The sequence below is a fragment of the Chrysemys picta genome, chromosome 19 (assembly GCF_011386835.1).
Source record: "Chrysemys picta bellii isolate R12L10 chromosome 19, ASM1138683v2, whole genome shotgun sequence".
In the NCBI taxonomy this organism is placed as follows: domain Eukaryota; kingdom Metazoa; phylum Chordata; order Testudines; family Emydidae; genus Chrysemys; species Chrysemys picta.
Genome location: NC_088809.1, coordinates 22,198,110 through 22,222,919, shown reverse-complemented (window position 1 = coordinate 22,222,919; position 24,810 = coordinate 22,198,110). Strand labels below are relative to the sequence as shown.

At 51.3% G+C, this 24,810-nt stretch overlaps 2 protein-coding genes across 5 annotated transcripts in view; one reads left to right on the top strand and one right to left on the bottom strand.

Annotated features, from left to right (window-relative positions):
• Positions 1-1,065: 1,065 nt before the first annotated feature.
• Positions 1,066-15,880, bottom strand: LOC101944900 (E3 ubiquitin-protein ligase TRIM50). The gene is made up of 7 exons (XM_005314574.4): positions 15,435-15,880; positions 10,673-11,140; positions 6,188-6,283; positions 4,702-4,932; positions 4,114-4,136; positions 3,479-3,603; positions 1,066-3,084 (listed from the first exon to the last, which is right to left on the bottom strand). Exons 2-7 carry the CDS (start codon positions 11,075-11,077, stop codon positions 2,474-2,476), a joined length of 1,491 nt encoding a protein of 496 aa, XP_005314631.1. The 5' UTR covers positions 11,078-11,140; positions 15,435-15,880; the 3' UTR covers positions 1,066-2,473.
• Positions 15,881-17,605: 1,725 nt separating this feature from the next.
• Positions 17,606-24,810, top strand: part of FKBP6 (FKBP prolyl isomerase family member 6 (inactive)) — a 63,010-nt gene continuing 55,805 nt past the window's right edge. For 2 of the 4 annotated variants that reach the window (XM_065573060.1, XM_065573062.1), the window contains exons 1-4: positions 17,606-17,735; positions 18,518-18,635; positions 22,362-22,451; positions 23,951-24,153. In XM_065573060.1, the coding sequence (XP_065429132.1) occupies positions 17,664-17,735; positions 18,518-18,635; positions 22,362-22,451; positions 23,951-24,153 (483 nt within the window). In that variant the 5' untranslated portion in view covers positions 17,606-17,663. Of the gene's footprint in view, positions 17,736-18,244; positions 18,636-22,361; positions 22,452-23,950; positions 24,154-24,810 lie in introns of all 4 variants that reach the window. The other 2 variants (XM_065573063.1, XM_065573061.1) reach the window with 2 other exon arrangements.

The following is a 24,810-nucleotide window of genomic DNA, read 5'->3' as shown; positions in this document are numbered from 1 at the left end:
ACCCGGAGGGGATTGGGGTCCCCCAGTGCCAGGCAGGCCCAGTACCCAGGAGGAGTGTGTGGGGTGGGGTCAGATTTAATTCCACCAGCCCTGCTGCGAACATGCTTCACACGCGCTGGCGGCCTCAATTTAGACAGCAGAAATGGGGGCTAATGCTTCTCCCCAGCAACACCTGAGGGGTGACGGTGGCTATTGGAACAGCAGGCAGAGGTCCCCACCTCCTTCCCACCTCCAAAGACACCTTCGAGGGAAGTCAGGCAGCAAGGACAGAGGACAGAGAGGTTAATTAGCTTCTCTCCAAACACTAATCCCCTTTGGCTCTCCCTCAGCTCTCCAAACAAACTCCCTTCTGCAGGACAAGTAGACTGTGCTGGGCCGAGTTAACCCACTAACCTCAGTCTCAGGGTTGGTCTCTGCCTAGCCTCTCCGCCTCAGCTGGTGGCACTTACTGTGTCAGAGAGAATAAATGCTTATAGCTTGGCTATGCCGCCAATGAGAAATACGATCGTCCTCTGCGAGGATTTGAAGTCCAAACACCAAAGATGGAGAGTGGCACAAGGCCCTGTATGTAGAAAGGATGGGACAAAAGGAAGGAGAATTGAGGCTTAATATCACAAAAACCTTCCTGACAGTGAGATGTGTCTAGCATGGAACAGCTTCCTCCAGGGAAGTTGTGGCACCCCATCATTTACCCATTAATGGCTGGGTAAAAGCACTTGTGAATGTTCTGTAAAAGCAATTCTATGTCAGGTCTAGGGCTGGGACTGAAACACATGACAAGCTTGTTACCATAGAAATCCGAGGTGGGGGAAAAAAAACTAGGCTGGAATATTCCCATCACCACCACCTGATTTCTATGACAAACTTGTGACATATTTCATCCTCCGTCTGAGCAGTGCCACACTGATGATTATGTCATTCGCTAGGCCCTTGCATCTTCCATTTGTCCCACTGATGTTGTTGCATGTTCCCCGAGTTCCTCTGAAGTTGGGGACCCTGTGGATGACTGTTTCCCCCTTCAGGGACTATGTGACAGTGAACACAAGGGACACAAAGGAATTTCTAAATCAATCACCTTTTACTCACAGATAAAGCACTAGACATCTACAGATCTATGGAAACTAACACAAACCTACAAGCAGAATTTTTTCCCCAGTGTTCACACCACTCACAGAGCTCTTTGGGTTTTGATCATTCCTTTCAGGGTCCCAGGACCCTCCTTTCCTTCGCTCCCCTACCTGCCACTCCCTGTACAGCCTTGCCTTCTGGGCCTGATAGCCTCTCAGAAATTGCTGATGGGAGAGGCTTCCTTTTGTAATGTCCCAGTGCCCCCCATCAGGTGACTCTCCTCAGTGGCTTCAAGTCCCTGTCAGTTGATACATTACTTGATTACAAGCCCACCTGGGAGCTCTGGTTCCCCTAAGAAGTAGGCTGCTTGCTATCCTAGGGTGCTTCCATTTGATGGGAGAACCACCAGGTTAACCACTCTTGTTGCTCTGTGTTAGCCATGTGCTAACACTTCCAGCAATCCCAGTCCAAGACGCAGATAAAAAGACAACAGTGAAGATACGTTTACTCTCAAAATGGCATTCATAAGATGGTGTTTGTAGTTTGATTTAGACATGTACAGACTTAACTAATCCATCACACCAGATTCACTCCCTGCAGACACACAGGGGGATCTGCCCCACTGTGGATTTCTGATGTTTGGGGAAAGCCTCCCTAGCAAGGGCACATAGGCAACCCATACTAATGCTGGGTGGCTGTTTAATGCCAGCCAGCCGCTAAGCGATGTGCAGTGATGCCCCACGTCAGGTCACCTGGGACGGAATGAACTCGGGGCTCTTGATTTGAAAGCATGAGCTAAAGGGCGCCTGGGTTGAGTAGTGGACTTGGGAGATCCTAGAGGCTATACAAGGACATATGCATGTGGGCCTTGGTACACTGTGATAAGGGGAACAGTCGGGTTGGGGAGGGAGAACAGGTTTGTTTAAGGAGCAGCTGACACTCCATGCAAAGCTCTGACCACTGACGGAGACAATTCTGTCTTGGCTGGTTGGATTCTGTCTCATCCTCTCTAATTCTGCACAGCTGGGGCCCTGTGCATGGGTGCAGGATACTTCTCTCTGTGCCCGCTGCTCCGGCATGACCCTCAGCCTGAGACGCAGGCATCAGTCCCCAGCAGTCATTATGGTGCCGCACACAGGAGTCTGGATGGGGAATAGGCGGCAGAGACAGGTGGAAAACAGCCGTGGGGATGGGTCCAAATGGCAGCGATCAGGTCCAAATTCCTCCGAGAGTGGGGGTGGGAGGCTGGTTTGGTTCATGCCCATCTCTGCTCTTAAGGGATAAAGATCCTGTTTTCCCAACCCTGAGGCTTGAATGGCAGAGCCCTCCCCAGCTGGGCAGCACAGCTCAGAGAGCTCTAACAATCCCCAAACGGTGGGGAGGGTGGGGGGCTCTGGGTGGAGATCTAGAGCTTTGTGGGCTCCGGTGGGTCCAGGCTGCTGTCGGGAGCCTGTGTGTCTCGAATCATGGCGGGCGTGGGCAACACAATGGGCAGGGCGTTGGTGCCCCGCTCGTGCCAGCACATGTCTAGGATGGGGTAGAGCTTGCCCTGGAACTCCGCCTGGAAGGTGTAGATGGGGATGAGCTCGTCGGGGCTGTCGGCGTTGTAGAAGGTCAGCTCGCCCTTCTCGTAGTGCAGGTAGACGCCGATGCGCTGGGGCCGGGCCGTGAGCGGCAGCACGGTGCGGGGGTTGTTGAAGGCCTCGTAGACCTTTCCTTCCTTCAGGCCGATGAGCCACACGCCGTGCTCGGGAGACTTGTGCAGCTTGCCCTTGCGGCTAGCTGTGCCCTTGATGATGCCCAGGCGCCAGTGGCTCTTGGTGCCTACGATCACCTCCCAGTAGTGCTTGCCCCAGGAGAAGCCCTTGTTGGCCAGGATGCAGTTGCTGGAGTCAAAGCGCTCAGGGATGCTGCCCCGGCGCTGGTAGAGGAGCTTGCTTTGCACCACGGTGTTGTCCTTGGTCAGCTCCAGCAGCGGGTGTCCTGTCACCGGGTCCAGCTTCAGCGTCTCTGGGGCTAAGGAAACACATGGCAATCAGAAGAACTACAGGACGGCAGACCCAAGCGGCTGGGCCCAGGTGAACCCTGAGCAGCTGTGTGGGTTGGACCAGGACCAGGAGAGCCCTGAGCAGAGAGGCAGGCCTGGCCAGGTGCAAGGAACCCTGGGAGAGCCCCGAGCAGCCTAATGCGTCAGATCCAGTAGAGCTGGTCTTGTCCCCAGGCAGCACCCCGCCTAGGCTCTCGCATAGCCAGGAGAGTGACCCATGCAAAGCTTCACGTGGTGCATGCCTGAGCAGCCCTGCGTGTGTCGGACAGCGTGGTGCATGCCGGAGGGAGCATATGCACTTGACCGTAGGTACACGCGTACCCTGAACACGCTGCAGGGGACTTACTGTGGGCCGTGCAGTACCTGGCAGGACTCTGCGGAGCAGACGTTTCCATACTGTCATCTTGATGTCATCTTGGTGGAAACCTGGCTTAAAGGAGATGGCGCTGAAGGTCCCTTCAGCCGGGTGCTGGGGGAGAAACTCTGACCTGGAGGGAAAGACACTCCCATGCAGTGGGGTTTAGTGAGAACATTTCCGGGCCCTGCTTCTCTCCCCGTTGCCCACATCTGGCAGAACTCAGAGTCTCCCTGGCTGCTCTGTGAGCTGGACGCCGGGCAGTGGGTGCTCGGCAGCCCCCAGGGCATGGGCACTAAGCCGTGCCAGATGGAGGGGGTGTGGGCACTACGTCACTCCTCTCTAGGAAAGTGGAGACCACGGGAGCAGAAAGCCTGGTGCCTCGCTGCCAGGCTGCTCCCAGCAGCACTGGAGATGCTGCCGCACCACTGGCATGGAGAAGGGGTGCCAACTGCAGCTGGCATGGGCACAGTCCTTGCTCACCACTAGAGTTGGGGTCAAGCCCTCAATGCCTCCTGCTCCCCCCATGAAAGGGCCCTCGCCGTAACCACTCCTAGGAAACATTTCCCCTTGGTGGGTTCTAGCCATCCTGGCTGCCCAATGGCTCGAAGGAGGGTCCCAAGGGTGGAGGGTAAGTGCTCACCTGGAGGGGAATGAGCCGTAGTTCTGTAAAACACAACACACGCAAAGGCAGAGTTAGCGCTGACAGCCTCAGCCCCGGGGAACGCTGCAGAGGATTCCTGGCCAGCACTCTCACCCACTCTCCATCTGACCTTGGCACCAGCAAAGGGCTCCTCTCACTGCCACCTCCGCTTCCCGCCCGTGCAGGGAGGGTCAGTGGAAGCCGCACAGACTGGGGACAGGGTGTCTCTGGCAGCCAGGATGGGGCTGAGGGCACAGGGATGGGAGGAATCAACTGCCAGGTGGAGAGAGGCTGGAGAGGGTGCCATAGAGCCACAGTTTGTCTAGGCTACTCCGCCATGGGCAGGCATGGCACAGTGCCCGTCTCTTGGCTCTCCAAGGCGGCTGCATGGAGGTACCTGGCTCTCCCCTCTCCTGGGGGAAATCTGGCTTTCTGCTTCCCAGGGAGGGGACATGGGGAGATCTGGCTGTCTGCTCTCCCCGCAGGGTGCATGGGGTGCATCTATCTGTTTCCCAGGTTGCCTTGTGGGGTATAGGGCCGTCTCCTCTCCAGAGTTTCCATGGTCATTCCCCTGGCAGACAGACTCACCCGGATGAAATCCAGCTGACTTTCATTGTTGAGTTTCTCCAGCGAGCTCTCCATCTCCTGCAGCTTGTGCAGGGCGTCTGACGTCTGCGTGACCTGGGACTCAATGGAGGCAATGAGGTGGCCAGCCTTCCTCTCAATGCTCCCCAGGAAGCTGGCCTTCTCCTCGTCAATGTATCGGTGCAATTCCTGGAACTCCTTCCGGATCACCCACTTGAAGACGTCGGACTCATTCTGCAGGGAGACAGCATGTTCTAGGAGCCAGAGGAAAATACCAGGACAAGGCGCGGGGTGGCCTTGCCCGCTCCCTGCTTAGCACAACTCAGTCATTCCACTGGCTTATAGGGTGTTATGCCCAGTGCAGACCATGGGCCAACTGCACCCCACCTGCCTTCTACAGCAGGGCACACGCCCTCCAGAAGAGCCCAGTGGCTAGATCCCTCACCTGCATGTGGGAGATCCAGGCGAACGGCTAGTGGCTATTCTGGGGTCAGTGGATCTCTCTTTCTTCGTGACATTTTTTGGAAGTTCCTTGCCTTGGTTTTGTCCCGAAACAGAATGAAACCAAATGCAGAAACTGCCATTTATTTTTTTCACAAAATGGAGCTCTTGTTTTGTGGCCACTCCTACTGCTTAGACCATGGAAATCAGCCCAGAGCTGACTTCCCCTGGCAGGGCAAACATGCCCTCAAGCTATCAGTATTGATCTTGTTGGAGAGCTAGTCCTGGCCAGGATATTTTACACTGGTTATCTCACTTTCAAGGACACTGGGTCAAACCAGCTCTGAACAATGACTTGCCCAGCCTGTCTGTACGCCTGCCAGGAGGTTCAGAGCCACGAGAGATGCCCCCCTCACCCCTTTGAAAAGCAGGGCTATTTTTAGACCACACTTTGTGAAGAACAACAACCCCCCTCCTCTGCTAGCAACAGAAAGCAAGCGTCAAACTGTAGGGCTGGAAGGGATCTCAGGAGGTCATCTACTCCTTCCCCCTGGGCTGGGGCAGCCCCGGGTAACCCTAGCCCAGCCCCAGGAAGCAAGACACTTAGTCACTTGCCTCTCGCCCAGCAGGCAGAGGACATGGGACCAAGGAGGCTCTGGCATGGTGTGGATTGGTGGGCTGGGACTCTGGGAGGGATGGGAGAACCCCTCCCGGTGTGGGGCAGAGGGCACTCTGGGATTTTATTATTATTTAACATTGATATGGCTGGAGTGCCTAATGGCCAATCAGGCCAGGGTCCACTGTGCAGGGCGCTGTACAAACAGATAGCAGTGACAGTCCCTGCCGTGAGGAGCTTACAGGCTAAAACGAGACATTGCAGGGGGATGAGAAACAAGCTGGCCGGGGTGGGAAAGACGGCGTAAGACAACTAATAGGATGTGTGCAATCCATAGCCAACCGGGAGCAGTAATCGCAACTGGGGCTGCTCCCGGGGTGGGCCCCAGGAGATTCCCAGGCATGGGCTCCTCTCACAGCTCCCTGCACTCACTGCGATCCGGGTTTTATTGTTAACCAGCTTGCTGATGTGTTCATCCAGCTTCCTCTTGTGTTGCTGGACCTCCGTTATTAGCACTGACAGCTCCTCCTGCGAAGGCAGAACATCCTCCTGTTAGTCTGGAGTCTCTATTGCACCCAAGGGAGTAGCCACCTGACGGGGTTTGGCTCTGGGCCCCACACCCCCCCATCTGTGCAGGCCAGCCTGGCCCTGAAGGGAACTAGCTCTCCTGGGGTCAGTCATACTTCATGTTCCCTTGATCACTGGCTTCCCCCCATGGACTACAGGGCACGACGAGACCACGTTCTCCTAGGCTCCATGGGGAATTCATTTATCATTCTTTTTCCATCCTGCCTGAGCTCTCCTCTAGGCCTCTTTAGTGTTGTGTTACCTCGATACTGTTAACCCTAGCAGCTGGGCCAAATTCAGAACTGGGTAATTATGTTCTGTCCATCTAAGATTCTCCCTGTGGGCTCATTTAACATCTAAATTGCTATGCACTGTTAAACAGTTGCTGAATTCCACCCTAGAGGTGGTGGCATTTGAGTGGTGAGCGAACCGGTGTTGTATAGCAAATGCAAAAACCACAGAACTCTTGCAAGGTTAAGTTTGCACAAACACTCTAAGCGTCTGGAAATGCAAAAGTTTAGGGTCCAAGGGCTACATTCATTGGGCTATTTAGCATGTTCTGTGTGTTATATGGGATACAATTTACAACATAAACAGAACTATGTTAAACTACCTATTTAAAAGGACATCATCAGCTTGAAACCTCCTCAGTTTAAAAACATGAGTTAAAAGCAGTTTCAGGTATGACACCTGCCCCCGAGTCTCCCAGCCAATGGTTGTGGTTGAACAATCACATTTCCCTATTTTGCAAATTCCTTTTTTTTTTTTTGGGTGGACACCAGAGTTAACCACGACCAACTGACGTGCTGTGAAATATGACAGTACATCTCTACCCCAATATAACGCTGTCCTCAGGAGCCAAAAAATCTTACCGCATTATAGGTGAAACCGCGTTATATTGAACTTACTTTGATCCGCTGGAGCGCGCAGCCCCGCCGCCCCGGAGCGCTGCTTTACCGCGTTATATCCAAATTCGTGTTATATCGGGTCACGTTATATCGGGGTAGAGGTGTACTTATCTACACAGAGTCTGTCTAGACTAGGAAAAGATTCTAGGTTACAATACAACCAGCTAACATGATAGTAAGATATTAATAACCTGTGTCTACACTTGGTGGTAAGTGGTGTTTCAAATCATGTTACCCAACTCAATTTTAAAAGCACCTTTTTTCCTGGCCAAGACAAACCCTGAACATCGAACATTGTTTTAGTTGGTAAGTGTTCTGTCTAGCACAATAACAGGGAATAACTGGTGGGGTGGTAGCACTGCAGAAAAGGATCGGGGGTTACAGTGGGCCATAAATTGAATATAAGCCAATGTGATGCAATTGAGAAAAAGGCTAAAATTAGTCTGGGGTGTATTAACAAAAATGTCCTACGTAAAACATTGATGGTAATTGTTCTGCTCTACTCGGCACTGGTGAGGCCTCAGCTGGAGTCCTGTGTCCAGGTTTGGGAGCCACACTTTAAGAAAGCTGTGGACAAAGTCCAGAGGAGAGCAACAAAAACGATTAGAGATTTGGAATACTGTGTCCAGTTTTGGGCCCCACACTACAAGAAGGATGTGGAAAAATTGGAAAGAGTCCAGCGGAGGGCAACAAAAATGATTAGGGGTCTGGAGCACATGACTTATGAGGAGAGGCTGAGGGAACTGGGATTGTTTAGTCTCCAGAAGAGAAGAATGAGGGGGGATTTGATAGCAGCCTTCAACTACCTGAAGGGGGGTTCCAAAGAGGATGGAGCTCGGCTGTTCTCAGTGGTGGCAGATGACAGAACAAGGAGCAATGGTCTCAAGTTGCAGTGGGGGAGGTCCAGGTTGGATATCAGGAAAAACTATTTCACTAGGAGGGTGGTGAAACACTGGAATGCGTTACCTAGGGAGGTGGTGGAGTCTCCTTCCTTGGAGGTTTTTAAGGCCCGGCTTGACAAAGCCCTGGCTGGGATGATTTAGCTGGGAATTGGTCCTGCTTTGAGCAGGGGGTTGGACTAGATGACCTCTTGAGGTCCCTTCCAACTCTGATATTCTATGATTCTATGATTCTATGATTTAGAGAACCTGACCTCTGAGGAAAGGTTAAAAAGGTTGGGTGTGTTTAGGCTTGAGAAAAGTAGACTGACAGGGGACCTGACAACAGGGCTGTTATAGAGGACAGTGATCAATTATTCTCTGTGTCCACTGAAGATAGGACAAGAGGCAATGGGCTTAGGGTGACCAGACAGCAAACGTGAAAAATTGGGACAGGGAGTGGGGGGTAAGAAAAGGACCCTATAAAATCGGGACATCTGGTCACCCTAAATGGGCTTCATCTGCAGCAAGGGAGATTTAGGTTAGCTATTAGGAAATACTTTCTAGCTATAAGGATAGTTCGCTCTGGAATCGGCTTCCAGAGGAGGTTGTGGAATCCCTGTCATTGGAGGTTTTGAAGAAGTCTGGCAAACAGCGGTCAGGGCTGGTCTAGGTTTACTTGGTCCTGCCTCAGAGCAGGGGGAAGGGCTAGATGACCTCCCGAGGCCGCTCCAGTCCTACTGTGTTAGATTGGATCAGTGTAGGCAGGCCCATTATCTCACTCTGATTTGCAGTTTGTTTAGTGTGAGTGTTAATCCCTGTTCCAAACTATGAATAAAGTTAAAAGCAAGCATAGCGTGAATCCCTGTGTCCTTCCTCTAACCTGGTCAGTGGCCATTGCTCATTGCCCTTTCTGGGTGATCGGGTGGAGAACGATTTGGGGGTGTAGCCAGAGTGACCAGCATGACACTGATTCAAATGCCACCAGTGAGTGGGTTCTTTTGCAGTAACTGCGTCCCTGTGCTCTGCACCGATGCTGGTTATGATTCCTCATTTTCACTGGGGTGAGCAGCCGGGACCCAGAAAAGCCTTGAAGCAGGTATCCCAGTTCAGCACATTCAGGGTCCTGAACTAGAGCCGCTACCAGAGTCAGGGAGAGGAGAGTTGGCCCGAGTCAAGGTTCTAGTTCTGTCGCAGCCCAGACACACCCCACTTCTGAACAGGGCCCCGACTCCGGGCAGGATACACTTCTCTTGCCTCCCACCCCCTATCTGGTGTCAGGAGCGGAAGGGAGCAGGGGCTGAGGCTGCGCGTTTCCATGTACTGGCTGCCACATGATCTGCTGGGTGCTGGTTACATCAACAGCTCGGAGCCCATTGTTTGCCTTGCAGCCTAGCCTAGCAGAGCGCTGTGTCCCAGCTTCCCTGCTGCCTTATCTCAGCTCTTATCAGCCCACCTTTTCCAAAGGGCTTTGAACAGTGGAGATGAAAGGACCTCCAGCATCCCCGCCCTCCCAGGCCTCCTGCACTCCCTCGCAGGCAAACATTAACCCTTGCAGCCCCGGGGAGCTGGCTCAATGTTGTTATCCCTGGTTCCCAGAGCGGGAAAGCAAGCCAAGCAGATTGAAGGATTTGCTCAAGGTGACAGATGGAGCCAGTCACTGTCCGCCGTGGGGCTGGAACAGAGGAGCCAGCCCTGCGATCGGATCACTAGGCCATCTGCGCTGGAGTCATGGAGACAGAGCAGGCACAGAGCCTGGGAGGCCTTTTCCAGGCTGGGCTCTGAGATGTTTAATTGATACTACGGACGGGCCTGAGCTGTGATCAGGGTCTCGCTTTCCCCAAAGTCTGGGGCATGGTAGGTTCTAGTCCAGCTCAGGGCTGCACAGAGATTCTGCTAATAAATTAGGGGCCTAAGCAATTGGCTTGCAGAAGCTTTTCCCTGGTCTATTGACCCTTCCAATAGTAGTGTCACTGGTTGGAGTCTCTGCTCCAATGCTACTGGGTCAAAGTTCACTTGAGCCTCAACGCAGGATGGGTCCAGGGACACACTGATGATGGGATATGAGGCCTCACGCCGAGGGTGCGTGTGGGACTGCGGCACACTGAGGCGCAGCCGAGCCGGCTCAGATCTAGCCAGGTCAAAGCTACTTTGAGTAAGAATAGCAGTGAACCCCTGGCAGCACAGCGGGGTCCTGTATGGGCAGGGCTAGCCCATGCAACTGGCTGTGTCGTTACTACTGTTATCCGAGCTAGCTTTGATCACGCCTACTCGTGCTGCAGTCACACCTCCTGACGGCAGTGCTCAGACCCCGTGGGTTACTGTGGCTGCGGGACAAACCCCAGCGAGCCCGATCCCCCGTCTTGGTGTGCTCCCAGTTCCCACACCGGGCTCAGGATTTATTTCAACTACCTGTGCCAGAGCTCTTGTCCCCCTCTCACACCCCCAGCAGGTCTGGCAGTCCAATCAGGGCTGCTCCATTGGCCGTGCTTTTATCACCTGTGTCTTTCCCCAACAGGTGCCATGACGCAGTCAGTGCCCATGACCCGCTGCCAGGCGCTTACCTTCATCCGGCTGTATACGGTAGAGACTGGCATGATCTTATGCTGACGGTGAGCCCCAATGATGCCGCACAGCCCACAGATCACCTCTTGGTCCTGCTCACAGAAGAGGCTGAGGGGGTTGTGGTGGACAGGGCAGGACTCCTGGTTGGGATCTGAATCGCCCAGGGTCCGCAGCGCGTCGATGACGCAGGCCAGCGTGACGTTGGGCAGCAAGGTGCTGCAGTCCACAGCTTGGCGGCACACGGGGCACAGGAGCTGCTGGTCCAGGTTGCACACCAGGGACCCCACGCAGGACTTGCAGAAGGAGTGCCCGCACTGGAGCATCAGCGGCTCCTTTAAGAGCTCCAGGCAGATGGGGCAGAGCAGCTGGTCCTCCAGCTCACAGACACTCATCTTCCGAGCCATCCTGCCACAGGCGTCTGTCCCGGCACGGTGGCTTGGTCCAGGCTTGGAGGAAGAGCACCTGGGCTGGAAAACACAGAGTTCATGAGAACAGTTCCTAATGTAACAAGCAGGATGCCTCCAGTGGAAATCTGTCACCCACCGGCTGAGGAGTTTAGGAGGAGCACATCCCTCTGGGGTGTTTAACTGAATAAACCTCCAAACACATCTGTCCACCTAGGATGGGAGATCCCTCCACGGGGAGCACATTCCAGTGGTGCTTGTGATCCACCCTGGCTGCCCACTAGTTTCTGTGTGAGGTGTTAGGTATTGGTTTAACCTATGAAACTGGGAATGGTTTGGGCCCTGCTGACCTTTGAGATCCTGCCCCGCTGCTGGTGTGATCGCAGGACAGCTGTGCTCGGCTCCAGTCGGTGGCTGCCCCATTTACACAGAATAGGGCTGTTCTTGATAAAAGGGCATAGACTGCGCTTATTTCCCCTCTGGGCTGGCCGGAGCCCTATTTGATGACTAGCTGCAAGGCCGATCTGTTTCCCCAGACTTCTGCACGGGATAGAGGGGGAGTGGAGTGGGGTGTTCCCTGACAGCGGGGACACGTCTTCGTTGGCACTGGGCTCATTTCTATGTCTCTGTTGAATCCTTGGCTCAAATACTGTACGTAGAATCATTGACTCATAGAAGGGTAGGACTGGAAGGGACCTGGAGAGGTCGTCTAGTCCAGTCCCCTGCGCTCATGGTAACATGCGTTAGGAGCATGGGTGGCGGGTGAACTGGCAGTTGGGGGAAGCTAGCCCCTTCCCTTCCCTTTTCGCCCAAGGCCCCTCCCCTTCTGCCCCAGGCCCTGCCCCTCTCCTTCCTCCCCCTTCCCCGCTGGAGCCCAGAGCAGCCACTGCCCCCCCACCCAGGACAACACCCCCGTCCCCAGCCCCGACCACAACCCCTAGCACCGGGCGGGTGGTGCTGCTACAGTGCCCTCAACCCCTACACTGAAGCATGGAGCAGGCGGTGCAGCCGCAGGGCCCCTGACCCCAGCCACGGAGAACCAGGCGGGCACCAGCCCTGGCCTCCCCAAGTCCTGTCAGGAGGCCGTCGAGCCCAGCCCCAGCCTGGGCCATGAAAGAGCAGAAACTCACAGGCATTTCTGGGGGCGGAGTGTGGGCAGAGCCACACGATGCTGTTTGGGGAGGTTCAGCCTCCCGCTGCCCATGGTTAGGAGGCCTGGAATTAATGCATGTGAAATATCAAGATGAATGGAGGAATCAATCAAATAAAGAGTCGACGCTCAGGAGACAGGACTATAGAACAACCACCCACAGAAATCCTCTGAGAAAAAACTCACTGATTCATAGCTTTACTGCCCCAAGAGACCATTGTGATCATCCAGTCTGACCTCCTGGAGCACAGGCCAGAGACCTGCCCCACAATCATTCCCAGAGCAGAGCTGTTAGAAAAACATCCAGTCTGGATTCACAAATTGTCAGTGACGGAGAATCCATCAGGACCCCGGGTAAATTGTTCCAATCCGATACTGAAGCAAAGCTGCGAAATCCAGGTTTGAGACTCACACCCACTCCCTTCTTGAGTCAGGCCTGGGTGGAGGATTTCCCCTTAGACGCTGTGATGTTTCAGGGTATTTAAGGGATATGCACATGCACCATCTCGCTGGAAAACTTCGAATAAATCTACAATTGACTTTAGTTTAATATCAATGATTGAATGTACAGAGTTCCCTGAAGGACTACAACCACTTGCTAAGCATTGTCACTGCCCCTCTGGCCCACGAATGCTTCCCTCTTCACTTCCATACATCTCTATGGTTCTCCCATGACCTGCAACAGAAGCAGCTGGAGGGAAAGAAACTTAACACGTGAGTAAACGCAGAGACTCAGGCGCATGGAATTCTTACAAGCAGTGCCTTGGCCATGAAAAAGGCCAAGAGGCCTGTGACGAAGTGGGAATTTTCTGTAATATTTTTATGAATCTTGTGTGTGCCTCAGTTTCCTCCGTACTTTGCATTGCTTTCCAATGGGAGTTACAGGGTTAAGTCTGCTCCTGGGGCAGCGCAGGAGACATGAGGTGTGTGTGTCACCTGCTGTCCGGGATAGACTTAATGGATCATTAAAGGACTGGCTGAGACTGATCCGTATCAGTGGAAAATCTGAGAAGACAATGGGAAACCTTCATTCACACCTAGCAACCAATGACCAAGAGGAAGGAGGTTCCCCCACACACACCCTCAGCAGGGAAGAAGGACTGAGAGGTACCAGGCAGGGAATAAAGAGTCACTTTTGGGAGAGGCTGGGCAGCTCGTCCTGTGGACGGGCAAAGGGACTGAGAGCATGAAATGAAGTCTGGAGCAGCATGGCTGGTGGATTGCTCTGGCCTGGCCAGATGGACTATGTCTTAACCTTGATTTCTCTGTGCTAACCTAAGGGCTCCCAATGCTGCGTTCCAGATGACTAATAAACCCTACTCTGTTTTGAAAATGCTGCCTGGGGTCGCTGCAAATACCTGCTGAAGTGCAGTAGTCCTTGAAGAGCATACAGAGTGTATCTCAATAGGACTTGCTGGACACAGCTCATGGTCTGAAACAGCAGTGCTGGAGCCCAGGGGCTCGGTCTTGGAGGCGGTGAGGCTGTGTGGCCAACCCTGAAGGAGGAGTGGGATCCTTTGGGCTGAAGAGGTTCCTCCAAGAGACTGTTTAAAAGCTGGGTCATGTGGATCCGTGGCAATATCCTCCATCTCCTCTGCCATGGCACCCCTGCCCCTAAGCTAAACCCCAACGAACATTTCTGGAGCAAGAATCACTCTGCCAACCCAGAACGGCTCCACGCTCCTGGCAGCAAGAGATTCTGGGCTGCAGGATGCAATCAGCCTGTTCTCAGAAAAGATTCCCCCACATCTGGGATGACCTCTCCAGACATAGACATTGGAGCAATAACATAACATCCTCCCTCCGAGTTTGGACCATCCCTCAGCTGGAAGTCCTAGAAACACTGCAGAAAATCCATGCACCACCTATGATTGATCCTTCTCCTTGTCTGGTGAAAGCATGGAGAGCTCCTGGGGCCCCTTCCAACTGAGACTGACAGCACCTCCTTTAAGCATGGCCTAGTCCAGCCAGAACTTGGGAAACAATCCATGCTGCCCGCGTTTCCTGCACCACCCACTAGCTGTGCTTTCACTTCTGAGGAGGCTAAGTGAGAACTCATCAAGGCGCTCTGTTAACTCCACCTGGATACGTCCAATACTCTGGGCCTTCCCAGTCAGGCTTCAGGTCAGGAGAAAGTACAGAAATGGCTATGAAGACGAGCCATCTATCCATTCTCATAGTGCAGGGTCTCTTCATGTCATTCAGTGTCAATCAATGAAATGCTGATGTCCTGTCTTAGGGGCATAAGCTGAGGTCTGTGGGAAGGCACTGAGGTAGCTACAATCATTCTGCTTGGACCAGAGCCAGAGAGCTGTGATGGGCACCAGCTTCTCTGCCTCCCCTGTAAAGTTCCACAGTGATCCATCACCTCTCCCATCCTGCTTAACCGCTGTAGGAGGCAGCTAGGGAAGATTATGTCAATTAGGTTTCTCTGTTGTGCTCCTGGGCACAGGAACTGGGGATTGTGAATCACATGGGCTCAAATGCCAGCACTACACACACAACATGAAGCACGGCGCTTTCCAGCTAATGTGAACGGCACCCTCTCCCAGATCTCTCAATGCTTGGAGGACCTCAGCACTTAGACAAAAAGCAGCGGGCTCAAGCCAAACCCAGCCAAGCTGGAGCTACTGCTGGTAAGGAGATGAGAGCTTTGCAAAGGACTAGCAACGACCGTGAAGTCATTCTCATTGAGGGCATGCTCACTAAGGAAGGTCATTGCCTAAAGAAACCAGGAGGACCACCACCCTCCTTCAGATCTAAGTGGGACTGTTAGACTCATTTCCATGATCTCATCTTCCCACAACAAGTCATGCAGACCAAAGGGGAAATGGGGAGACATATACAGAAACCTTTCCCTGTACTGGCTTTTCAAACGTGCAACGTGACTCAAACTCCAATGCAAAGAGCGCAGGACAAATGCCCAGAGAGATTGTGCTTGGGACAGTGCCCAAAGAATTAAAATATAATCACAGCCCAAACCAAAAACTAAACACATAATTACAAGATAGTAAACGACTGAAAACACAAATACACAGTCTTGGCTGATGTATTGATGTGGGGAGAGAGGCTGGAGAAGACACTTCAGATGAAGCAAGTTCAGTAGCCGATGACTCCACAGTGCATAGACTGGGGAGGGTTTTCAAAAGAAACTCCTCTAAATAAACCTTACAGCCCTCAATGAGCCCCAGAGCCAGCACTACTCACCTTCCACTGCTCAGCCTTTCTTTCCTTCTCCGGCTCGCCCCTTCAGAGCTGCAGGGTGCTCGGCAAGAGAGCAAACCTTGAGGGGTCTTATTCAGCCTGCGACTGACAGAAAGGTTCAGTCCCCTCAGGCGGGCAGAATCCAGCTAACTCTGACAAATGATGGACACACAGCTTCCACGGCAGCAAAGCAAGAGCGCCCTGTCACACCTACTTCTTTCCCTTTTCTTTAAGTCCTACTGAGAGCTTTCCCCCTTGTTTTCTTAAACTTGGCCCGCAAACATACAGAAAGATGAGACCCACCACAGCCCACAGCCATGGAGAGAACAAGTACTAAAGAACAAGAGCCTACCTATCTTCCCGCACCAATCCATGGTGCTTACCTCATGCTAACACCCTACCACACCCCATGTTCCACTCCCCCTGAGCTCACTGAAAATCAGGTGTAAACACACACATCATATGACTGAATAGCCAGCCGCGGAAAGCTCCACACTTGATAAGAGAGATTCAGATGGTTACTTCAGTCAGCATATGGCTTCCAAGGAAGTCCTTTAGGACAGTGGTTCTCAGTCAGGGGTACACATACCATCGGGGGTACACAGAGGTCTTCCCGGGGGTATGTCAACTCCTCTAGAGAGTTGCCTAGTTTTACAACAGGCTACATAAAGCACTAGCGAAGTCAGTACAAACTAAAATTTCATACACACAATGGCTCGTTTATACTGTTTTATATCAGTGTTTCTCAACCTGGGGGTCGCGATTTATTTCACAATCATATGGTAAAAATGAGAAAGTCGGCAATTTTTCAGTACTAGTGTGGTTGTGACACTTCTGTACTTTTATGTCTGATTTTGTAAGCAAGTAGTTTTTAAATGAGGTGAAACTTGGGGTACACAAGACAAATCACCTCCTGAAAGGGATACAGTCGTCTGGAACAGTTAAGTACCATTGGTTTCGGGGTTTTACATGGATCCAGTCCAACTGGCAGAGTTGATGGAAACATTTTTTCAATGAAAAAAACATTTTCACTTGGGTTGAAATTTTCTGGTTTTTCTACAAAAACAGAAACCTTTTTTTTTTCTTCAATTTTTGGTCACATATTTAACCAAAAATTGAAACTTTTACTGAAAACAGTTTAGAAAACCTAAATATTTTCATGGAAATTTTTTTTTTTTGGGGGGGGGGAACTTTTACGGTAGTTAATGAGAATATTTTGGATGGCATATTAAACCTCATGCTTCAGGGTTTAAACCAATTTCTAACAAAAAAGGATTAGGAGACCCAATGTGTGGGTCAGATTATCCCATATCTGCTACTGGGTGGTTCTTCCAACATCCTCTGAAGCAGATAGCTCTGGCCACTGTCAGAGGAGGGGGACTGCTTTGCAATTGCTAGGTTTCTGGGTGACCTTCAGTGAATCATTTGGGTCTCTCTGTAAAATGGGTTGATAATATTTCCCTTCCACGGGGCTGTTCTAAGGATAGAGTTTGTTAATGTTTGTGAAGTGCTCAGATACAGTGAGGGGGCTATATAGACCGAACAGAACTAGGGCTCGCCACCAACGCCTCTCCTGCCGTTTGGTGGTGCAGGGCTGGCTTCTCCTTTCCTACAGAATCAGGTTGCGAAGTGTTTGATTGTTTCACAGTGTGCAGGAGGCTGGGGGGAGGAGTGAGGACGGGGGTCGAGCACCACCCGGCACATTGGAAAGTTGGCCCCTGTGGCTGGAGCACCCATGGAAAAAAATTAGCGGGTGCTTAACACCCACTGGCAGCCAACTCCCCCAGCACCCCTGCCTGCCCCATGGTGCCTGCCCCACAGCCCCACTGGGGCGCCTCCCCCCGCAGGGCAGGACACGGGTGGGTGCAGGGGGCCCCAGGGCCGCCCACAGCACCGGGCAGGGCAGCTCCTGCCCCCCCGTGGTACTGCTCGCTCTGGCTGGCGGTGGAGGGGCGCTAAGGAAACTACATGTCCCAGCATGCCTCACTTCATCGGTGGGCGGTGGCGGTTACGTCTCAACGCTTCCCCTGTGGGATTGGTTGAGACTGGTGATGCGCCGATCTTTGATTGGCTGCTGGGGAGCCGGGTGTCCTGAGGCGCAGCAGACCGGGCACGTGCTCGGGCGGTGTGGTGGGCGGGGAAGGGTTCTCGGAGCGCCATTGGCTGGAGCAAGACGGGCGGGCTCGGATTGGAGCGCGTGGGGCGGGGCTCGGCGCGAGGCGGCGGCGGGAGATGGCGGGGCGCGGCCGGGGCTGGACGCGGGAGCAGCTCAACGGGCTGCAGGCGCGCGCCGGGGGCGGCGCGGTGAGGCGGGGCTGGGGCCCCTCAGCAGGCCCGGCCCGGCGGCGAAGTGACTCCGGATCCCAGCGCCGCGGGGTCCGGCCGCAGGGCGCTGTGCCCGGTTCGCGGCCCGGGGCCCCGAGTCCCAGGCCGGGGCAAGGCCGCCGGCGGGTGTTTCAGATCCGCCCCGGGTGCTCCTGGCGGGGCTGGGAACCCGCTGCCTGGGTCGGCTGGGGTCGGGCGCGGGGTTATTGCCCCGCGGGGCCCAGCCCGTTTTAATACCCGCCCAACTGGAGTGGTACCAAAGTGCCAGGCCCGGAGCGAAGTGTGGCAGGGCTGGTGTCTGGGGAGCCGGGACACAACTCCCAGGGCGCTCCTCCAACGCCAGCCCCAGAGATTGGGGGGGCCATGGCTGCGGTTAAAGTGAAGAGTCCAAGTACCGTGTTTAATCCTAATGCTGCAAAGTCAGCCAATCTGCATTATACACCCCGCACGTTAGCCCTTTCATGTCTGGTTTTTGCCTTAAATTTTAGGCTGTGAATAAAGTTTGTTGCAGTGTGAGAAATCCAAGAACGTCACAGCCGCGGAACCGCTGCACGGGGTCTGGAGCATGAGATGCTGCCGTCACAGTACAGCTTTGAGGCAGGATTGTGTATATTCTGCAGGATTTCAGCACAGGGCTTAGGGTCCTTCAGAGCGGAGACCCTCTAACTAGTTACAGCTGCGACATCTTCATTTAATAATGTAGAAGTGCATTGTTCAGATCTGCTGGCTAAGTGGCCTCGTTCTTTTTCTACCGTTCATAGTCTCCTTACCAGCGGTTGGGCCAACGCATGCAGGACATTACTGGTGATAGAGGGGTGTTAAAGGAGGTTATCCGTGCTGGCGCTGGAGAAATTGTGCCCCAGGATGCTTCTGTGTTAGGTAAAACCGGTCTCGTTGGAGGCCTTTTACTGGGATTATCTACCAAAGAGCATGTCTGTGTTTGTTTTTGTTTTTATACTGAGTGAATGTTTCTGACCACGTCCACTTTACAACTTTGACTTTTGCTTAGTGGCTGGTATTCTAGACCAGTGGTTTTCAACCTGTGGTGTACAGACAGACCCCACGTCTGCAGGCTGTGTCTAAGATTTGCAAAGGGGTCTGCACCTCCCTTTGAAATTTTTTAGGGATCCACAAATGAAAAAAGGTTGAAAACCACTGTTGTAGACCACTGGTTCTCAGCCTTTTTGGGCTCAGGACCCATCTGTAATTGTTGATGGCCTGTTGCAATACAGTAAATAGGCTGGTGGGGGATGTTGGATCCTGCCCCAAGGGGAAGCCCTGGGGGCAGGTTCCAGAGCCCACCTCGCATTCATCCTGCAGTGGTGGCTCCTGCAGCTCTGGTCCCACGGGGCTGGCTGGGTTCGGCTCCCTGCTTTGGACGTTGCAACCTCCAGGGTTGCAGTGCCACTCAGGTGTGGCCCTGGCTGGCTGGGCCACGTTTGTGGGAGTGGTGTTGCAACCTGGTACATGGGGTTGTAGTGCCACTCAAACTTGTCCCGGCCAGTCTCCTATTATGATGGAGGGGCATCTGGGTCAAACCAGAGTGGCACTGCAACCCCAGAGTTGGCAATGCCCAGAGCAGGGAGCTGAGCAGCCCCAGGGGAGCAAAGCCACAAGAGTTGCCGCACGACTCTTTGAAATGTTCTGGTAACCCAATTTTGGGTTGCAGCCCACGGGTTGAGAAATCTTGTCCTAGCCCTAGGGGACTGTGCTTCTCTGCCACACATGTGAATAAATGGAGGTAGTTGGTGATGCATCAGGTTTGTTCTAGGATTCTCTAGGCCCCTTCATGTCTCTGAACACTTACAATATACAAATCTGAATTCAGTTTTATTGCAGACTCCCAGGAGATGCCAAAGATCTAGACTGTTCTCAGTGGTACCTGATGACAGAACAAGGAGTAATGGTCTCAAGTTGCAGTTGGGGAGGTCTAGGTTGGATATTAGGAAACACTATTTCACTAGGAGGGTGGTGAAGCACTGGAATGGGTTCCCTAGGGAGGTGGTGGAATCTCCATCCTTAGAGGTTTTTAAGGTCAGGCTTGACAAAGCCCTGGCTGGGATGATTTAGTTGGGAATTGGTCCTGCTTGGAGCAGGGGGTTGGACTAGATACCTCCTGAGGTCCCTTCCAACCCTGGTAGTCTATGATTCTAAGATGTTACCAAAAAGAGCTTTAACTGTAATTTGCTATAGAGAGCAATATGCCCTGCCATATGTGCTTGATTTTTATTTAAGGATGTCTTGTTCAGGACTGCGGGTTTAGGCTGTTCTTAAGCTGCTTACTTCAAAAAAATCAGTCTCAGTAAAATATGGGTTGTATTGCGTAAGGAAATCTGTAAAAGGAATCCCACCTCTTTTGTGAAAGCTGTAGGTTTCAATTAGGTTCATGTTCAGTCAGCTGATCCCAGCCCTGCAATGAGATCTGCACAGGTTGGTCTCACTCTCATTGCAGGATCTGTACTTTTGGCGAGTATTTGTGGCTGCCCAGAAGTACTATGCTTGTGAACCTGAGATGACTACTCTTTATAAAGTACATTGTGGAAGAGTTTAGGCTCAAATTTGACTGAAAGTTGATGTTTATTGGCTGGAGAGTATCTTCTAGTGTTGCTTGTAGCTTTTGTTTGCTGTCCCAGAAGCTGACAATCAGAGGGAGTTACAAGTTAACAGGTTCTGTTCCAAGTGCTGTCATCAAAATGTGGTGTACAATAGATTAAATTAAGAGGCATGTTGATTTTTAAGAAACGCAGGAAGCGTTTCACCACTAGATTGAGCCTAGGTCAGTATTGGCTGAAAGCTGTTTCAGTTTGATGGTGGTTTGCCTCTTGCGACATGACTCATAGATTGAAAACCAGAGGGGACCATCCTGATCATCAAGTCTGACCTCGTGCACATTGCAGGCTACAGAACCTCACCCACCCGCCCCTGTAATAGACCCATAAACTCTGGCTGAGTTACTGAAGTCCTCAAATCATGACTAAAGACTTCAGGTTACAGAGAACCCACCATTTACACTAGTTTAAACCTGCAAGTGAGCTGTACCCCAGGCTGCAGAAGAAGGCGAAAACCCCCCAGGGTCTCTGCCAATCTGACCCATGGGAAAATTCCTTCCCGACCCTAAATATGGCGATCCGTTAGACCCTGAGCATGTAGGTGAGACCCACCAGCCAGACACCCGGGAAAGAATTCTCTGTAGTAACTCAGAGCCTCCCCATCTAGTGTCCCATCATCAGACTTTGGAGATATTTGTTTTTAGCAGTCACAGATCAGCTGTGTGCCATTGTAGGCAGTCTCATCAGATGATCTCCTCCATACACTTATTAAACTAAGGGCATGTCTTCACGTCAGCGCTTTAACATGGCTGTGTAGTCGCGGCTCTCCCAGCTCTATAGAAAACCCACCTCCACCAGTGAAGTAGCTACCAGTGCTGGTGCAGGACTCTTTTGAATTTCAGATCACCTGGTTAAGTCAGGGTAGTCTCTTGCCATGCTTCTATTTTTCCTATGCAGTGGGATAGTTTGCTCTTGTCCCCTTAACATATCTTTGAAAAACTGCCAACTCTCTTCAACTGTTTTCCTCCTTAGACTTGCTTCCCATGGGCTTTTACCTACGAACGTCCTGAGTTTGCTAGTCAGCCTTCTTGAAATCCATTATCTTTGTTCTGCTGTTTTCCCTTCTACTATTCCTTAGAATCATGAACTCTGTCATTTCATGATTACTTTCACTTAAGCTGCCTTCCACTTCCAAATTCTCAACCAGTTCCTCCCTATTTGTCAAAATCAAATCTAGAACAGCCTCGCCCCAGTAGCTTTCTCCACCTTCTGAAAGAAAAAATTGACTCCAGTGCATTCCAATAATCTGTGCACTGCTGTATTTTTTACCAGCAGATGTCTGAGCATCAAGTCATGTGCTTTGTTCTTGTGTCCCCATTGGTGCTTAAGTTAACTCCCTGGTATTTATCTCTCTGATGTGTTTATGGAGAGCAATCCTATCTTTCCTCAGCCTTAGTTTGGATAGACTAAACAAGCCAAGCTCCTTGAGTCTCCTCTTGTAAGGTAGGTTTTCCATTCCTCTGGTCATCCCAGTAGTCCTTCTCTGCACTTGTTCCAGTTTGGCTTCCTCTCTCGGTCGTCGTGGTATGTATGAGAATAGGAGACAATCTCAGCAGAGCTCTGAGTAAGGGGCCCAACCCTGAGAATTGGTTCCTTTGTGTCAGCTGTTGCTGTATGTGCTGTATCTGTTCTGCCAATAGATCAAGGATTTGTGTTTGTAGAACTCTCCATCTGTCCTTCTTTTCCCAGTACTAAATTCACACACATTTTTGCTAGATAGAAAATGACAAACTGGTAGACAGAGTTGTATTGTATTGTAAAAAGTTGTAGGCAGCGTTGAGTGAAATTGACACTGGACTACTTATTTGATGGCAGAGATATCTCTGTGCTCCCTCTGCTGTTTGGCAGCCCATGGAAAAGCAGAACAAAAGAACTGTACAGAGTCTGAGTGGTTAGCAGTTGTATCACCAAAGAAGTGACAGTTTCCTTGAGTATTTTGTAACTTAAGTTCTCTAACATCTCCTGCCCTTCTCCCTTTGCATTGGAACTCTTGCAGTGAAATATTCTGGGTACCTGGAATACATGGATAAGCCCTTTGACACAAACTGGTACAGGAGGAATCCTAGGCTCATGAAACTTGGAGAAGGTAAGTCGAGACTGAAGAACTAGTACTGAAGGTACAAGGCTATAAGGACCCTGCCCCTTCTGCAGCCCTCTGGCTGTGGCTGTGTTAATACCTTAAAGCCTGGTAGAGCTTTTGTGCTTTCGTAATGTCATATGTTCTAAGGGTTGGCGTTACTGTTTGTGAGATTACAAGCTACCACTGCGCCTTTACCTCTTGCTTCCAGGTGTGGGGGAAGGGATGACTGAGAGCTGTTTTCCCCTCCTGGAAATAGGTCCAGAGGGGACAATATAAGCTACCTGTGAGTTGTAGAATTTGGCTGTATTTTGCTTAACACATGAGCCTTGCAGCTGATGCTATATTTTAAACACTCTTTACGTTCCTCTGGAGGCAGAGAACATAAGAACGGCCATATTGGGTCAGACCAAAGGTCCATCTAGCCCAATATTCTGTCTTCTGACAGCAACCAGTGCCAGGTGCCCCAGAGGGAATGAACAGAACAGGTAATCGTCAAGTGATCCATTCCCAGCTTCTGGCAAACAGAGGCTAGGCCTAGGGACACCATCCCTGCCCATCCTGGCTCATAGCCATTGATGGACCTATCCTCCATGAACTTATCTAGTTCTTTTTTGAACCCTGTTAAAATCTTTTCCTTCGCAACATCTTCTGGCAAGGGGTTCCACAGGTTAACTGTGCTGTGTGTGGAAAAAATACTTCCTTTTGTTTGTTTTAAACCTGCTGCCTTTAAATTTCATTTGGTGACCTCTAGTTCTTGTATTATGAGAAGGAGTAAATAACACTTCCTTATTTACTTTCTCCACACCAGTCGTGATTTTATAGACCTCTATCATATCCCCCGTTAGTCGTCTCTTTTCCAAGCTGAAAAGTCCCAGTCTTATTAATTGCTGCTCATACGGAAGCCGTTCCCAACCCCCTAATCATTTTTGTTGACCTTTTCCGAACCTTTTCCAATTCCATTATATCTTTTTTGAGATGGGACGACCACTTTTGCACACAGTATTCAAGATGTGGGCGTACCATGGATTTATATAGAGGCAATATGATATTTTCTGCCTTATTATCTACCCCTTTCGTAATGATTCCCAACATTCTGTTTGTTTTTTTGACTGCCGCTGCACACTGAGCGGATGTTCTCCGAGAACTCTCCACCATGACTCCAAGATCTTTCTTGAGTGGTAACAGCTAATTTAGACCCCATCATTTTATATGTAGAGTTGGGATTATGTTTTCCACTGTGCATTACTTTGCATTTATCAACATTGAGACTGAACACTGGTGTCTGCCAGGCTCCTGGAATATGGGTGGATCATTTTTGTGATCCAGGGTGCATGCTGTGCTGCTGGATGTGTATAAAGTTGTCATTGCTGGTTAGGAATTGGCAGTCCGAAATGCTGAAAATTGGAAAAGCTCAAGCTTGCAAACCAGGTTTTAAGAGATATCGGTCCTTCAGGTTAAGGATTTTGAGGCCCACTTCTTAAAAGTTCCACTTCTTGTTTTGCCAGAGATTACACTTCAGGGCATGGAGGTTGGCCTACTGACCATGAAGAAAGGAGAGTCGGCAAGATTTCTCTTCACACCAAGTTATGCCTATGGGGCATTGGGCTGTCCGCCTTTGATTCCCCCTAATGCCACAGTCTTGTTTGAGATGGAGCTTCTGGACTTTCTAGACTCGGCTGAATGTGACAAATTCTTTGTTTTGACTACCGTGAGTTAGTTACACAAGTAGCTTTGAGCCATACACACCGAATTTTAAGGCTTTGTTCTTTGCTGTCTACCCTGTTATGTATGCCCGTTGCTGCAGTAATAGGATGATGTCCGATACTCTTGTTCAAAATAGCTTCCAGCTAATAGCACCTGTAGTACATTTTTGTGAAGGGGCTTGATGTCCTTGTTCATGCCTCTACCTATGTACTTGTAAAACGACAGCTTGCACCACACTGCACCATATCTCACTCCTTGCCGTGCCCCATGTTCCAGGCCCTGTAGCTTGCAAAGAAAAGAAAGCAGGCAGAGATGCTTAATGTGACTTAAAAAATGCTCTTCCAGGCCAGTGAAGTCAATGGGGCTACATCCGTTTACAACCAGTTGAAGGTTTGGCCCTAAAATCTTCCAGATTTCCCTCACAGTTGAAACTTCCCTCCTTCCCAGCCTGTGTCGAGAACATTTCAAAGTGTAAATTAAAGAAAATAGATTCTTGGGAGAAGCGTTAAAGCAAACTGAAGCTGTAGTTCTTAAAACTGCTTTGCATGTTTGCAAATAAACATGTTTGCTTATTCGTACCATAACTCAGAGTGTAATCCAGGGGAGAAGCTAGTCAGCGGCGCATTTCTAGTGAGTCCTACAAGAATCTTGGAGTGTAGCT